This window comes from Crassostrea angulata, chromosome 1 (genome assembly GCF_025612915.1).
Source record: "Crassostrea angulata isolate pt1a10 chromosome 1, ASM2561291v2, whole genome shotgun sequence".
NCBI lineage: Eukaryota > Metazoa > Mollusca > Bivalvia > Ostreida > Ostreidae > Magallana > Magallana angulata.
Genome location: NC_069111.1, coordinates 27,986,686 through 28,004,005, shown reverse-complemented (window position 1 = coordinate 28,004,005; position 17,320 = coordinate 27,986,686). Strand labels below are relative to the sequence as shown.

Genomic DNA, 17,320 nt, shown 5'->3' with positions numbered 1-17,320 from the left:
CCATCTTCTGAATGTGCTTCTGTTGATTTTCAATGCAACCATTTCTGAAATCTTTGATTTGATTGTTTATTCTGTTGATAAGAACAAATGTTGAAATGGTGATAATTTGGATTTTCATGCCATAAATTGAGGAAAGTAGAATGCGGTTATATCTTGCTGATCAATGAGTTGGTACTTGATATTGAAGATATCGATGATTGCACCCCAAATATCTGCAAAAACAATGGGACTTGTAAAGACCTTGTCAACACCTACCACTGTGAATGTGTTTCTGGATTCAATGGGACAGAATGTGAAAACAGTATGTTCAAAGAACTTAGTATCAGACAAACAAAACCCAAAACCTAGATATCTTAAAGTAGAGGCACCAGTTTCTGCATATGTTTGGGTTTGATTATTTTTACAGTACAATGAATTCTATCTAGTAAGTAGGTTGATAGGCTACATCCTTTACAATCAAAGAATAATGCCAATGATGATAGCTTAGCTCAAAATGTTTTTATTAAAAATAGAAAACACATTTTATTCTATATCTTTCCTTTCAATGTCTTTGTACATGTACTTGATGTTGCAGATATAGATATGTGCTCCGAAAGTCCCTGTAAAAACAACGGTACCTGTTCAAATCTTATCAATCACTACCACTGCGACTGTGGTGCTGGATTCAATGGAACAAATTGCGAAATCGGTAAGAATTCCTTGTACAACATAAGTCTTGCATCAAGCTGTAAAAGATGATTTTATTATGATTATTGTTTACGAGATGTTGAACAAAGTACTTGAGTAGGTTGGTCTACCGCCAATTTTTTGGTTCCATCCCATCACTTCATTAATGCAATGGAAGAAATATAGACAGTTCCAAATCTGAGGGCTGATATAATGCATTTGATTCCCTGCACTACAAAACCGAACTTGATATTGTAGATATCGATGAGTGCTCCAGCGGTCCCTGTCAAAACAATGGAACCTGTCAAAACCTCGTCAATCACTACCAATGCGAATGTGTTGCTGGATTTAACGGAACAAATTGTGAAAACAGTTCGTACTTTCGTAACTATATTACTTGATAATACACTGCAAAATGGTTTCTTATGTTGAGTTTGAAGGATTTTTCTTGATTTAGTCATTTGATCGATGGTGATTGCAACTGATAGATGGATCTTGATTTGTAATTTTTTCTTGATGAATCAAGGAAACTGTAGCAAGCAATCGTAGCTTTGCAGTTCAAGAGCAGGCATAAGACTGTAGAAGTAATTAGTAGAAACTGAATGATTATCATTATTCACAGATATCAAGGAATGCTTTGCTGGTCTCTGTGAAAATAATGGAACTTGTAGAGACCTGATCAATAGGTACGAGTGCGACTGTGTTTCGGGATTTAATGGGACACATTGTGAAAACAGTAAGTTCTACGCATATAATGTGAAACAAATTTCAAAATGAATATATTTTAGAAGAGATCAGTAAAGAATGACCATCTTCTGAATGTGCTTCTGTTGATTTTCAATGCAACCATTTTTGAAATCTTTGATTTGATTGTTTATTCTGTTGATAAGAACAAATGTTGAAATGGTGATAATTTGGATTTTCATGCCATAAATTGAGGAAAGTAGAATGCGGTTATATCTTGCTGATCAATGAGTTGGTACTTGATATTGAAGATATCGATGATTGCACCCCAAATATCTGCAAAAACAATGGGACTTGTAAAGACCTTGTCAACACCTACCACTGTGAATGTGTTTCTGGATTCAATGGGACAGAATGTGAAAACAGTATGTTCAAAGAACTTAGTATCAGACAAACAAAACCCAAAACCTAGATATCTTAAAGTAGAGGCACCAGTTTCTGCATATGTTTGGGTTTGATTATTTTTACAGTACAATGAATTCTATCTAGTAAGTAGGTTGATAGGCTACATCCTTTACAATCAAAGAATAATGCCAATGATGATAGCTTTGTTCAAAATGTTTTTATTCAAAATAGAAAACACATTTTATTCTATATCTTTCCTTTCAATGTCTTTGTACATGTACTTGATGTTGCAGATATAGATATGTGCTCCGAAAGTCCCTGTAAAAACAACGGTACCTGTTCAAATCTTATCAATCACTACCACTGCGACTGTGTTGCTGGATTCAATGGAATAAATTGCGAAATCGGTAAGAATTCCTTGTACAACATAAGTCTTGCATCAAGCTGTAAAAGATGATTTTATTATGATTATTGTTTACGAGATGTTGAACAAAGTACTTGAGTAGGTGGGTCTACCGCCAATTTTTTGGTTCCATCCCATCACTTCATTAATGCAATGGAAGAAATATAGACAGTTCCAAATCTGAGGGCTGATATAATGCATTTGATTCCCTGCACTACAAAATCGAACTTGATATTGTAGATATCGATGAGTGCTCCAGCGGTCCCTGTCAAAACAATGGAACCTGTCAAAACCTCGTCAATCACTACCAATGCGAATGTGTTGCTGGATTTAACGGAACAAATTGTGAAAACAGTTCGTACTTTCGTAACTATATTACTTGATAATACACTGCAAAATGGTTTCTTATGTTGAGTTTGAAGGATTTTTCTTGATTTAGTCATTTGATCGATGGTGATTGCAACTGATAGATGGATCTTGATTTGTAATTTTTTCTTGATGAATCAAGGAAACTGTAGCAAGCAATCGTAGCTTTGCAGTTCAAGAGCAGGCATAAGACTGTAGAAGTAATTAGTAGAAACTGATTGATTATCATTATTCACAGATATCAAGGAATGCTTTGCTGGTCTCTGTGAAAATAATGGAACTTGTAGAGACCTGATCAATAGGTACGAGTGCGACTGTGTTTCGGGATTTAATGGGACACATTGTGAAAACAGTAAGTTCTACGCATATAATGTGAAACAAATTTCAAAATGAATATATTTTAGAAGAGATCAGTAAAGAATGACCATCTTCTGAGTGTGCTTCTGTTGATTTTTAATGCAACCATTTCTGAAATCTTTGATTTGATTGTTTATTCTGTTGATAAGAACAAATGTTGAAATGGTGATAATTTGGATGTTCATGCCATAAATTGAGGAAAGTAGAATGCGGTTATATCTTGCTGATCAATGAGTTGGTACTTGATATTGAAGATATCGATGATTGCACCCCAAATATCTGCAAAAACAATGGGACTTGTAAAGACCTTGTCAACACCTACCACTGTGAATGTGTTTCTGGATTCAATGGGACAGAATGTGAAAACAGTATGTTCAAAGAACTTAGTATCAGACAAACAAAACCCAAAACCTAGATATCTTAAAGTAGAGGCACCAGTTTCTGCATATGTTTGGGTTTGATTATTTTTACAGTACAATGAATTCTATCTAGTAAGTAGGTTGATAGGCTACATCCTTTACAATCAAAGAATAATGCCAATGATGATAGCTTTGTTCAAAATGTTTTTATTAAAAATAGAAAACACATTTTATTCTATATCTTTCCTTTCAATGTCTTTGTACATGTACTTGATGTTGCAGATATAGATATGTGCTCCGAAAGTCCCTGTAAAAACAACGGTACCTGTTCAAATCTTATCAATCACTACCACTGCGACTGTGTTGCTGGATTCAATGGAACAAATTGCGAAATCGGTAAGAATTCCTTGTACAACATAAGTCTTGCATCAAGCTGTAAAAGATGATTTTATTATGATTATTGTTTACGAGATGTTGAACAAAGTACTTGAGTAGGTGGGTCTACCGCCAATTTTTTGGTTCCATCCCATCACTTCATTAATGCAATGGAAGAAATATAGACAGTTCCAAATCTGAGGGCTGATATAATGCATTTGATTCCCTGCACTACAAAATCGAACTTGATATTGTAGATATCGATGAGTGCTCCAGCGGTCCCTGTCAAAACAATGGAACCTGTCAAAACCTCGTCAATCACTACCAATGCGAATGTGTTGCTGGATTTAACGGAACAAATTGTGAAAACAGTTCGTACTTTCGTAACTATATTACTTGATAATACACTGCAAAATGGTTTCTTATGTTGAGTTTGAAGGATTTTTCTTGATTTAGTCATTTGATCGATGGTGATTGCAACTGATAGATGGATCTTGATTTGTAATTTTTTCTTGATGAATCAAGGAAACTGTAGCAAGCAATCGTAGCTTTGCAGTTCAAGAGCAGGCATAAGACTGTAGAAGTAATTAGTAGAAACTGAATGATTATCATTATTCACAGATATCAAGGAATGCTTTGCTGGTCTCTGTGAAAATAATGGAACTTGTAGAGACCTGATCAATAGGTACGAGTGCGACTGTGTTTCGGGATTTAATGGGACACATTGTGAAAACAGTAAGTTCTACGCATATAATGTGAAACAAATTTCAAAATGAATATATTTTAGAAGAGATCAGTAAAGAATGACCATCTTCTGAATGTGCTTCTGTTGATTTTCAATGCAACCATTTCTGAAATCTTTGATTTGATTGTTTATTCTGTTGATAAGAACAAATGTTGAAATGGTGATAATTTGGATTTTCATGCCATAAATTGAGGAAAGTAGAATGCGGTTATATCTTGCTGATCAATGAGTTGGTACTTGATATTGAAGATATCGATGATTGCACCCCAAATATCTGCAAAAACAATGGGACTTGTAAAGACCTTGTCAACACCTACCACTGTGAATGTGTTTCTGGATTCAATGGGACAGAATGTGAAAACAGTATGTTCAAAGAACTTAGTATCAGACAAACAAAACCCAAAACCTAGATATCTTAAAGTAGAGGCACCAGTTTCTGCATATGTTTGGGTTTGATTATTTTTACAGTACAATGAATTCTATCTAGTAAGTAGGTTGATAGGCTACATCCTTTACAATCAAAGAATAATGCCAATGATGATAGCTTAGCTCAAAATGTTTTTATTAAAAATAGAAAACACATTTTATTCTATATCTTTCCTTTCAATGTCTTTGTACATGTACTTGATGTTGCAGATATAGATATGTGCTCCGAAAGTCCCTGTAAAAACAACGGTACCTGTTCAAATCTTATCAATCACTACCACTGCGACTGTGGTGCTGGATTCAATGGAACAAATTGCGAAATCGGTAAGAATTCCTTGTACAACATAAGTCTTGCATCAAGCTGTAAAAGATGATTTTATTATGATTATTGTTTACGAGATGTTGAACAAAGTACTTGAGTAGGTTGGTCTACCGCCAATTTTTTGGTTCCATCCCATCACTTCATTAATGCAATGGAAGAAATATAGACAGTTCCAAATCTGAGGGCTGATATAATGCATTTGATTCCCTGCACTACAAAACCGAACTTGATATTGTAGATATCGATGAGTGCTCCAGCGGTCCCTGTCAAAACAATGGAACCTGTCAAAACCTCGTCAATCACTACCAATGCGAATGTGTTGCTGGATTTAACGGAACAAATTGTGAAAACAGTTCGTACTTTCGTAACTATATTACTTGATAATACACTGCAAAATGGTTTCTTATGTTGAGTTTGAAGGATTTTTCTTGATTTAGTCATTTGATCGATGGTGATTGCAACTGATAGATGGATCTTGATTTGTAATTTTTTCTTGATGAATCAAGGAAACTGTAGCAAGCAATCGTAGCTTTGCAGTTCAAGAGCAGGCATAAGACTGTAGAAGTAATTAGTAGAAACTGAATGATTATCATTATTCACAGATATCAAGGAATGCTTTGCTGGTCTCTGTGAAAATAATGGAACTTGTAGAGACCTGATCAATAGGTACGAGTGCGACTGTGTTTCGGGATTTAATGGGACACATTGTGAAAACAGTAAGTTCTACGCATATAATGTGAAACAAATTTCAAAATGAATATATTTTAGAAGAGATCAGTAAAGAATGACCATCTTCTGAATGTGCTTCTGTTGATTTTCAATGCAACCATTTTTGAAATCTTTGATTTGATTGTTTATTCTGTTGATAAGAACAAATGTTGAAATGGTGATAATTTGGATTTTCATGCCATAAATTGAGGAAAGTAGAATGCGGTTATATCTTGCTGATCAATGAGTTGGTACTTGATATTGAAGATATCGATGATTGCACCCCAAATATCTGCAAAAACAATGGGACTTGTAAAGACCTTGTCAACACCTACCACTGTGAATGTGTTTCTGGATTCAATGGGACAGAATGTGAAAACAGTATGTTCAAAGAACTTAGTATCAGACAAACAAAACCCAAAACCTAGATATCTTAAAGTAGAGGCACCAGTTTCTGCATATGTTTGGGTTTGATTATTTTTACAGTACAATGAATTCTATCTAGTAAGTAGGTTGATAGGCTACATCCTTTACAATCAAAGAATAATGCCAATGATGATAGCTTTGTTCAAAATGTTTTTATTAAAAATAGAAAACACATTTTATTCTATATCTTTCCTTTCAATGTCTTTGTACATGTACTTGATGTTGCAGATATAGATATGTGCTCCGAAAGTCCCTGTAAAAACAACGGTACCTGTTCAAATCTTATCAATCACTACCACTGCGACTGTGTTGCTGGATTCAATGGAACAAATTGCGAAATCGGTAAGAATTCCTTGTACAACATAAGTCTTGCATCAAGCTGTAAAAGATGATTTTATTATGATTATTGTTTACGAGATGTTGAACAAAGTACTTGAGTAGGTGGGTCTACCGCCAATTTTTTGGTTCCATCCCATCACTTCATTAATGCAATGGAAGAAATATAGACAGTTCCAAATCTGAGGGCTGATATAATGCATTTGATTCCCTGCACTACAAAATCGAACTTGATATTGTAGATATCGATGAGTGCTCCAGCGGTCCCTGTCAAAACAATGGAACCTGTCAAAACCTCGTCAATCACTACCAATGCGAATGTGTTGCTGGATTTAACGGAACAAATTGTGAAAACAGTTCGTACTTTCGTAACTATATTACTTGATAATACACTGCAAAATGGTTTCTTATGTTGAGTTTGAAGGATTTTTCTTGATTTAGTCATTTGATCGATGGTGATTGCAACTGATAGATGGATCTTGATTTGTAATTTTTTCTTGATGAATCAAGGAAACTGTAGCAAGCAATCGTAGCTTTGCAGTTCAAGAGCAGGCATAAGACTGTAGAAGTAATTAGTAGAAACTGATTGATTATCATTATTCACAGATATCAAGGAATGCTTTGCTGGTCTCTGTGAAAATAATGGAACTTGTAGAGACCTGATCAATAGGTACGAGTGCGACTGTGTTTCGGGATTTAATGGGACACATTGTGAAAACAGTAAGTTCTACGCATATAATGTGAAACAAATTTCAAAATGAATATATTTTAGAAGAGATCAGTAAAGAATGACCATCTTCTGAATGTGCTTCTGTTGATTTTCAATGCAACCATTTCTGAAATCTTTGATTTGATTGTTTATTCTGTTGATAAGAACAAATGTTGAAATGGTGATAATTTGGATTTTCATGCCATAAATTGAGGAAAGTAGAATGCGGTTATATCTTGCTGATCAATGAGTTGGTACTTGATATTGAAGATATCGATGATTGCACCCCAAATATCTGCAAAAACAATGGGACTTGTAAAGACCTTGTCAACACCTACCACTGTGAATGTGTTTCTGGATTCAATGGGACAGAATGTGAAAACAGTATGTTCAAAGAACTTAGTATCAGACAAACAAAACCCAAAACCTAAATATCTTAAAGTAGAGGCACCAGTTTCTGCATATGTTTGGGTTTGATTATTTTTACAGTACAATGAATTCTATCTAGTAAGTAGGTTGATAGGCTACATCCTTTACAATCAAAGAATAATGCCAATGATGATAGCTTTGTTCAAAATGTTTTTATTCAAAATAGAAAACACATTTTATTCTATATCTTTCCTTTCAATGTCTTTGTACATGTACTTGATGTTGCAGATATAGATATGTGCTCCGAAAGTCCCTGTAAAAACAACGGTACCTGTTCAAATCTTATCAATCACTACCACTGCAACTGTGTTGCTGGATTCAATGGAACAAATTGCGAAATCGGTAAGAATTCCTTGTACAACATAAGTCTTGCATCAAGCTGTAAAAGATGATTTTATTATGATTATTGTTTACGAGATGTTGAACAAAGTACTTGAGTAGGTTGGTCTACCGCCAATTTTTTGGTTCCATCCCATCACTTCATTAATGCAATGGAAGAAATATAGACAGTTCCAAATCTGAGGGCTGATATAATGCATTTGATTCCCTGCACTACAAAATCGAACTTGATATTGTAGATATCAATGAGTGCTCCAGCGGTCCCTGTCAAAACAATGGAACCTGTCAAAACCTCGTCAATCACTACCAATGCGAATGTGTTGCTGGATTTAACGGAACAAATTGTGAAAACAGTTCGTACTTTCGTAACTATATTACTTGATAATACACTGCAAAATGGTTTCTTATGTTGAGTTTGAAGGATTTTTCTTGATTTAGTCATTTGATCGATGGTGATTGCAACTGATAGATGGATCTTGATTTGTAATTTTTTCTTGATGAATCAAGGAAACTGTAGCAAGCAATCGTAGCTTTGCAGTTCAAGAGCAGGCATAAGACTGTAGAAGTAATTAGTAGAAACTGAATGATTATCATTATTCACAGATATCAAGGAATGCTTTGCTGGTCTCTGTGAAAATAATGGAACTTGTAGAGACCTGATCAATAGGTACGAGTGCGACTGTGTTTCGGGATTTAATGGGACACATTGTGAAAACAGTAAGTTCTACGCATATAATGTGAAACAAATTTCAAAATGAAAATATTTTAGAAGAGATCAGTAAAGAATGACCATCTTCTGAATGTGCTTCTGTTGATTTTCAATGCAACCATTTCTGAAATCTTTGATTTGATTGTTTATTCTGTTGATAAGAACAAATGTTGAAATGGTGATAATTTGGATTTTCATGCCATAAATTGAGGAAAGTAGAATGCGGTTATATCTTGCTGATCAATGAGTTGGTACTTGATATTGAAGATATCGATGATTGCACCCCAAATATCTGCAAAAACAATGGGACTTGTAAAGACCTTGTCAACACCTACCACTGTGAATGTGTTTCTGGATTCAATGGGACAGAATGTGAAAACAGTATGTTCAAAGAACTTAGTATGAGACAAACAAAACCCAAAACCTAAATATCTTAAAGTAAAGGCACCAGTTTCTGCATATGTTTGGGTTTGATTATTTTTACAGTACAATGAATTCTATCTAGTAAGTAGGTTGATAGGCTACATCCTTTACAATCAAAGAATAATGCCAATGATGATAGCTTTGTTCAAAATGTTTTTATTCAAAATAGAAAACACATTTTATTCTATATCTTTCCTTTCAATGTCTTTGTACATGTACTTGATGTTGCAGATATAGATATGTGCTCCGAAAGTCCCTGTAAAAACAACGGTACCTGTTCAAATCTTATCAATCACTACCACTGCGACTGTGTTGCTGGATTCAATGGAACAAATTGCGAAATCGGTAAGAATTCCTTGTACAACATAAGTCTTGCATCAAGCTGTAAAAGATGATTTTATTATGATTATTGTTTACGAGATGTTGAACAAAGTACTTGAGTAGGTGGGTCTACCGCCAATTTTTTGGTTCCATCCCATCACTTCATTAATGCAATGGAAGAAATATAGACAGTTCTAAATCTGAGGGCTGATATAATGCATTTGATTCCCTGCACTGCAAAATCGAACTTGATATTGTAGATATCGATGAGTGCTCCAGCGGTCCCTGTCAAAACAATGGAACCTGTCAAAACCTCGTCAATCACTACCAATGCGAATGTGTTGCTGGATTTAACGGAACAAATTGTGAAAACAGTTCGTACTTTCGTAACTATATTACTTGATAATACACTGCAAAATGGTTTCTTATGTTGAGTTTGAAGGATTTTTCTTGAATTAGTCATTTGATCGATGGTGATTGCAACTGATAGATGGATCTTGATTTGTAATTTTTTCTTGATGAATCAAGGAAACTGTAGCAAGCAATCGTAGCTTTGCAGTTCAAGAGCAGGCATAAGACTGTAGAAGTAATTAGTAGAAACTGAATGATTATCATTATTCACAGATATCAAGGAATGCTTTGCTGGTCTCTGTGAAAATAATGGAACTTGTAGAGACCTGATCAATAGGTACGAGTGCGACTGTGTTTCGGGATTTAATGGGACACATTGTGAAAACAGTAAGTTCTACGCATATAATGTGAAACAAATTTCAAAATGAAAATATTTTAGAAGAGATCAGTAAAGAATGACCATCTTCTGAATGTGCTTCTGTTGATTTTCAATGCAACCATTTCTGAAATCTTTGATTTGATTGTTTATTCTGTTGATAAGAACAAATGTTGAAATGGTGATAATTTGGATTTTCATGCCATAAATTGAGGAAAGTAGAATGCGGTTATATCTTGCTGATCAATGAGTTGGTACTTGATATTGAAGATATCGATGATTGCACCCCAAATATCTGCAAAAACAATGGGACTTGTAAAGACCTTGTCAACACCTACCACTGTGAATGTGTTTCTGGATTCAATGGGACAGAATGTGAAAACAGTATGTTCAAAGAACTTAGTATCAGACAAACAAAACCCAAAACCTAGATATCTTAAAGTAGAGGCACCAGTTTCTGCATATGTTTGGGTTTGATTATTTTTACAGTACAATGAATTCTATCTAGTAAGTAGGTTGATAGGCTACATCCTTTACAATCAAAGAATAATGCCAATGATGATAGCTTTGTTCAAAATGTTTTTATTCAAAATAGAAAACACATTTTATTCTATATCTTTCCTTTCAATGTCTTTGTACATGTACTTGATGTTGCAGATATAGATATGTGCTCCGAAAGTCCCTGTAAAAACAACGGTACCTGTTCAAATCTTATCAATCACTACCACTGCGACTGTGTTGCTGGATTCAATGGAACAAATTGCGAAATCGGTAAGAATTCCTTGTACAACATAAGTCTTGCATCAAGCTGTAAAAGATGATTTTATTATGATTATTGTTTACGAGATGTTGAACAAAGTACTTGAGTAGGTGGGTCTACCGCCAATTTTTTGGTTCCATCCCATCACTTCATTAATGCAATGGAAGAAATATAGACAGTTCTAAATCTGAGGGCTGATATAATGCATTTGATTCCCTGCACTGCAAAATCGAACTTGATATTGTAGATATCGATGAGTGCTCCAGCGGTCCCTGTCAAAACAATGGAACCTGTCAAAACCTCGTCAATCACTACCAATGCGAATGTGTTGCTGGATTTAACGGAACAAATTGTGAAAACAGTTCGTACTTTCGTAACTATATTACTTGATAATACACTGCAAAATGGTTTCTTATGTTGAGTTTGAAGGATTTTTCTTGATTTAGTCATTTGATCGATGGTGATTGCAACTGATAGATGGATCTTGATTTGTAATTTTTTCTTGATGAATCAAGGAAACTGTAGCAAGCAATCGTAGCTTTGCAGTTCAAGAGCAGGCATAAGACTGTAGAAGTAATTAGTAGAAACTGAATGATTATCATTATTCACAGATATCAAGGAATGCTTTGCTGGTCTCTGTGAAAATAATGGAACTTGTAGAGACCTGATCAATAGGTACGAGTGCGACTGTGTTTCGGGATTTAATGGGACACATTGTGAAAACAGTAAGTTCTACGGATATAATGTGAAACAAATTTCAAAATGAAAATATTTTAGAAGAGATCAGTAAAGAATGACCATCTTCTGAATGTGCTTCTGTTGATTTTCAATGCAACCATTTCTGAAATCTTTGATTTGATTGTTTATTCTGTTGATAAGAACAAATGTTGAAATGGTGATAATTTGGATTTTCATGCCATAAATTGAGGAAAGTAGAATGCGGTTATATCTTGCTGATCAATGAGTTGGTACTTGATATTGAAGATATCGATGATTGCACCCCAAATATCTGCAAAAACAATGGGACTTGTAAAGACCTTGTCAACACCTACCACTGTGAATGTGTTTCTGGATTCAATGGGACAGAATGTGAAAACAGTATGTTCAAAGAACTTAGTATCAGACAAACAAAACCCAAAACCTAGATATCTTAAAGTAGAGGCACCAGTTTCTGCATATGTTTGGGTTTGATTATTTTACAGTACAATGAATTCTATCTAGTAAGTAGGTTGATAGGCTACATCCTTTACAATCAAAGAATAATGCCAATGATGATAGCTTTGTTCAAAATGTTTTTATTAAAAATAGAAAACACATTTTATTCTATATCTTTCCTTTCAATGTCTTTGTACATGTACTTGATGTTGCAGATATAGATATGTGCTCCGAAAGTCCCTGTAAAAACAACGGTACCTGTTCAAATCTTATCAATCACTACCACTGCGACTGTGTTGCTGGATTCAATGGAACAAATTGCGAAATCGGTAAGAATTCCTTGTACAACATAAGTCTTGCATCAAGCTGTAAAAGATGATTTTATTATGATTATTGTTTACGAGATGTTGAACAAAGTACTTGAGTAGGTGGGTCTACCGCCAATTTTTTGGTTCCATCCCATCAGTTCATTAATGCAATGGAAGAAATATAGACAGTTCCAAATCTGAGGGCTGATATAATGCATTTGATTCCCTGCACTACAAAATCGAACTTGATATTGTAGATATCGATGAGTGCTCCAGCGGTCCCTGTCAAAACAATGGAACCTGTCAAAACCTCGTCAATCACTACCAATGCGAATGTGTTGCTGGATTTAACGGAACAAATTGTGAAAACAGTTCGTACTTTCGTAACTATATTACTTGATAATACACTGCAAAATGGTTTCTTATGTTGAGTTTGAAGGATTTTTCTTGATTTAGTCATTTGATCGATGGTGATTGCAACTGATAGATGGATCTTGATTTGTAATTTTTTCTTGATGAATCAAGGAAACTGTAGCAAGCAATCGTAGCTTTGCAGTTCAAGAGCAGGCATAAGACTGTAGAAGTAATTAGTAGAAACTGAATGATTATCATTATTCACAGATATCAAGGAATGCTTTGCTGGTCTCTGTGAAAATAATGGAACTTGTAGAGACCTGATCAATAGGTACGAGTGCGACTGTGTTTCGGGATTTAATGGGACACATTGTGAAAACAGTAAGTTCTACGCATATAATGTGAAACAAATTTCAAAATGAAAATATTTTAGTAGAGATCAGTAAAGAATGACCATCTTCTGAATGTGCTTCTGTTGATTTTCAATGCAACCATTTTTGAAATCTTTGATTTGATTGTTTATTCTGTTGATAAGAACAAATGTTGAAATGGTGATAATTTGGATTTTCATGCCATAAATTGAGGAAAGTAGAATGCGGTTATATCTTGCTGATCAATGAGTTGGTACTTGATATTGAAGATATCGATGATTGCACCCCAAATATCTGCAAAAACAATGGGACTTGTAAAGACCTTGTCAACACCTACCACTGTGAATGTGTTTCTGGATTCAATGGGACAGAATGTGAAAACAGTATGTTCAAAGAACTTAGTATCAGACAAACAAAACCCAAAACCTAAATATCTTAAAGTAGAGGCACCAGTTTCTGCATATGTTTGGGTTTGATTATTTTTACAGTACAATGAATTCTATCTAGTAAGTAGGTTGATAGGCTACATCCTTTACAATCAAAGAATAATGCCAATGATGATAGCTTTGTTCAAAATGTTTTTATTCAAAATAGAAAACACATTTTATTCTATATCTTTCCTTTCAATGTCTTTGTACATGTACTTGATGTTGCAGATATAGATATGTGCTCCGAAAGTCCCTGTAAAAACAACGGTACCTGTTCAAATCTTATCAATCACTACCACTGCGACTGTGTTGCTGGATTCAATGGAACAAATTGCGAAATCGGTAAGAATTCCTTGTACAACATAAGTCTTGCATCAAGCTGTAAAAGATGATTTTATTATTATTTATTATTTATAAGACTGTAGAAGTAATTAGTAGAAACTGAATGATTATCCTTATTGATCATTTAATTCTGTTGATATAAATAAATGTTGAAATGATAGTGATTTGGATTCTTATGCCATAAATTGATGAAAGTAGGGTAACGTTATACATCAATGACTTTGTTCTTGTCATTGTTTACGAGTAGTTTAAAATGTTTATGGGTTGATGGTTCGAACCTTTGATCTTTCATTTGATTATCGTAGATATATAAATATTTTAAAATATGAGAGTATTGTTGTATAAGTCATTTGTTTTCTTTGACTACAATTTCGAACAGACATTGCAAGCTCTGATTCCAGACCATTTACCACACAAGGATCAAAGACCAGTACCTTTCAACTCACTTCGAACATTTCATTGGAAGCTACAAGCACGACAAGAGGTGCGGAGCGCTCTTCTTCTTCAACCCCAAATGCAGAAACATCATCCTTAAAACTGAGCACTGGTAGCACATCTACGATACAGTCAACAAGCGATATGCCGATATTGGAGGTGACTACAGGGAGCACAATTTTGCAACAATCGACCATTCAACCAAGCCAGCATACTATAGAAGGTTCAGTAATACCCAGTGAATCAACATTAACTTCCATGACCTCAAGAGGAGCTACAAATGCGCAATCTTCATTAACGACCTCAACTAAACGTACAAGCACATTACCACCAACTACCAAAACAATCAGTGAAGTTTCTAACTCCACCACTTTGAGGTCTACGCCATTAATATCAAGCAACATTTCAGAGACCATAGAAAGTGTACAAGTAACCACATTAGGTCTTACTAGTCAGATAATAACAACGAGCAATGTAGCATCTTCAACTGGTTTAAATCAGTCCTCAACAGTAATATCTTTGTCGACAACATCCACTGAAAGCCCTGATTCCAGACCAATAACCACACCGGAAACAAAGACCAGTACTTTTCGGACATCATCAGACATTTCATTTGAAGGTAGAAGTACGACAAAAGGTGGGGATAACTCTACTTCTTTAACTACAAATGCAGAAACATCAATCCCAAAATCGAGCACTGCTATCATATAAAAAACTATGAGTTCTACAACATCAATATCAAGCAGCATTTCAGATGCTATAGAAAGTGTACAAACGAGCACAATTGGTTCAACTGTTCAACTAACTACAACAAGCAAGGCAGCATCCTCGACTTCTTCAGAAGTGTTATCAACAATAGTTTTTTCTCCGACAACATCCAATCAAAACCCTGATGTACCACCAAAAGCTACACTAGACACGAAGACTAGTACCTCACAGACCTTTTATAACATTTCGTCAGAAGAAACAATCACGACAGGAGGTTCTGTAAACTCTACTTCTGTAACACCAAATGCAGAAACATCATCATTAACATCAAACACTTCTGCCATATTGACAATACAGTCAACAAGCAATGTACCAAACACAGATGTAACTTCAAGTAGCACATCTTTTGACTCGACCATTCAACCAAGCAAGCATACGGAAGAAAAAACAATAATACCAAGTGGGTCAACATCAACTTCCATGTCCTCAACAGGAGCTACACATGTTCATTCTTCATTTAAAAGTACTTTGGAGGTCACAAATACGTTTACCACTGACCAAACAAAAAGCATAAGTTTTGACACCACAGCTCTTTTTATACCTTCTTTGATAGCTAACAGTTCTTTAAGAACCACACATCCCTTTAAACAATCGACTGCCATCACTTCTTTACCAACAAGTCATATTTCACAAACCAGTATCATCTATATGACAACAGTAGGAAATCCATCAACGATATATACAATTGAACATGGGTTTACTTCTGGCGATAATTTGCTGACTGGTGATGATAAAACCACATCTGCTATAACTTGCACAACTACAATGTTCATTGGAGATGGTTCAGATGGTGGATTTTCAAAAGTGTTTGTATGTAACTACATACGTTTGTTTATATATATATATATATATATATATATATATATATATATATATATATATATATATATATATAAAGCACAAAGAAATTCACCTTGTTGGAGCTCCACCTCCGCCCCGGCCGGGGCTTGAACTAACGACCTCTGGAACCCATTCTCCTAGCAGTGAGCGGCCACCGCGCTAACCACTGGGCCATCTAGGCAAGACAAAAATCTTGCTTTCGATGACGAAGGGAACCTAGCGCGCTGGTCGCTCACTACACGGTCGTTTGAGATACAGGTGGAATGCAGTTAAACGACAATTTGAGAGGATCGGGACGATACACATTGCATAGATATATACATATAATAAGCACAAACATTGCAATAACTCTCAAATTGACATATACCTGCCCATAGTGAATGATAAAGATATACATAAAGCACAAAGAAATTCACCTTGTTGGAGCTCCACCTCCGCCCCGGCCGGGGCTTGAACTAACGACCTCTGGAACCCATTCTCCTAGCAGTGAGCGGCCACCGCGCTAACCACTGGGCCATCTAGGCAAGACAAAAATCTTGCTTTCGATGACGAAGGGAACCTAGCGCGCTGGTCGCTCACTACACGGTCGTTTGAGATACAGGTGGAATGCAGTTAAACGACAATTTGAGAGGATCGGGACGATACACATTGCATAGATATATACATATAATAAGCACAAACATTGCAATAACTCTCAAATTGACATATACCTGCCCATAGTGAATGATAAAGATATACATAAAGCACAAAGAAATTCACCTTGTTGGAGCTCCACCTCCGCCCCGGCCGGGGCTTGAACTAACGACCTCTGGAACCCATTCTCCTAGCAGTGAGCGGCCACCGCGCTAACCACTGGGCCATCTAGGCAAGACAAAAATCTTGCTTTCGATGACGAAGGGAACCTAGCGCGCTGGTCGCTCACTACACGGTCGTTTGAGATACAGGTGGAATGCAGTTAAACGACAATTTGAGAGGATCGGGACGATACACATTGCATAGATATATACATATAATAAGCACAAACATTGCAATAACTCTCAAATTGACATATACCTGCCCATAGTGAATGATAAAGATATACATAAAGCACAAAGAAATTCACCTTGTTGGAGCTCCACCTCCGCCCCGGCCGGGGCTTGAACTAACGACCTCTGGAACCCATTCTCCTAGCAGTGAGCGGCCACCGCGCTAACCACTGGGCCATCTAGGCAAGACAAAAATCTTGCTTTCGATGACGAAGGGAACCTAGCGCGCTGGTCGCTCACTACACGGTCGTTTGAGATACAGGTGGAATGCAGTTAAACGACAATTTGAGAGGATCGGG

General features: G+C 35.7%; 1 protein-coding gene across 1 annotated transcript in view; it reads left to right on the top strand.

Moving 5' to 3' along the window:
- The window catches only part of LOC128191934 (uncharacterized), a 128,283-nt gene that overhangs the window by 84,201 nt on the left and 26,762 nt on the right, over positions 1 to 17,320 (top strand). The window contains 38 exon segments of the mRNA XM_052864310.1: positions 188 to 301; positions 575 to 688; positions 925 to 1,038; positions 1,289 to 1,402; positions 1,662 to 1,775; positions 2,049 to 2,162; positions 2,399 to 2,512; positions 2,763 to 2,876; positions 3,136 to 3,249; positions 3,523 to 3,636; positions 3,873 to 3,986; positions 4,237 to 4,350; positions 4,610 to 4,723; positions 4,997 to 5,110; positions 5,347 to 5,460; positions 5,711 to 5,824; positions 6,084 to 6,197; positions 6,471 to 6,584; positions 6,821 to 6,934; positions 7,185 to 7,298; positions 7,558 to 7,671; positions 7,945 to 8,058; positions 8,295 to 8,408; positions 8,659 to 8,772; positions 9,032 to 9,145; positions 9,419 to 9,532; positions 9,769 to 9,882; positions 10,133 to 10,246; positions 10,506 to 10,619; positions 10,893 to 11,006; positions 11,243 to 11,356; positions 11,607 to 11,720; positions 11,980 to 12,093; positions 12,366 to 12,479; positions 12,716 to 12,829; positions 13,080 to 13,193; positions 13,453 to 13,566; positions 13,840 to 13,953. Coding sequence (XP_052720270.1) covers positions 188 to 301; positions 575 to 688; positions 925 to 1,038; positions 1,289 to 1,402; positions 1,662 to 1,775; positions 2,049 to 2,162; positions 2,399 to 2,512; positions 2,763 to 2,876; positions 3,136 to 3,249; positions 3,523 to 3,636; positions 3,873 to 3,986; positions 4,237 to 4,350; positions 4,610 to 4,723; positions 4,997 to 5,110; positions 5,347 to 5,460; positions 5,711 to 5,824; positions 6,084 to 6,197; positions 6,471 to 6,584; positions 6,821 to 6,934; positions 7,185 to 7,298; positions 7,558 to 7,671; positions 7,945 to 8,058; positions 8,295 to 8,408; positions 8,659 to 8,772; positions 9,032 to 9,145; positions 9,419 to 9,532; positions 9,769 to 9,882; positions 10,133 to 10,246; positions 10,506 to 10,619; positions 10,893 to 11,006; positions 11,243 to 11,356; positions 11,607 to 11,720; positions 11,980 to 12,093; positions 12,366 to 12,479; positions 12,716 to 12,829; positions 13,080 to 13,193; positions 13,453 to 13,566; positions 13,840 to 13,953 — 4,332 coding nt within the window.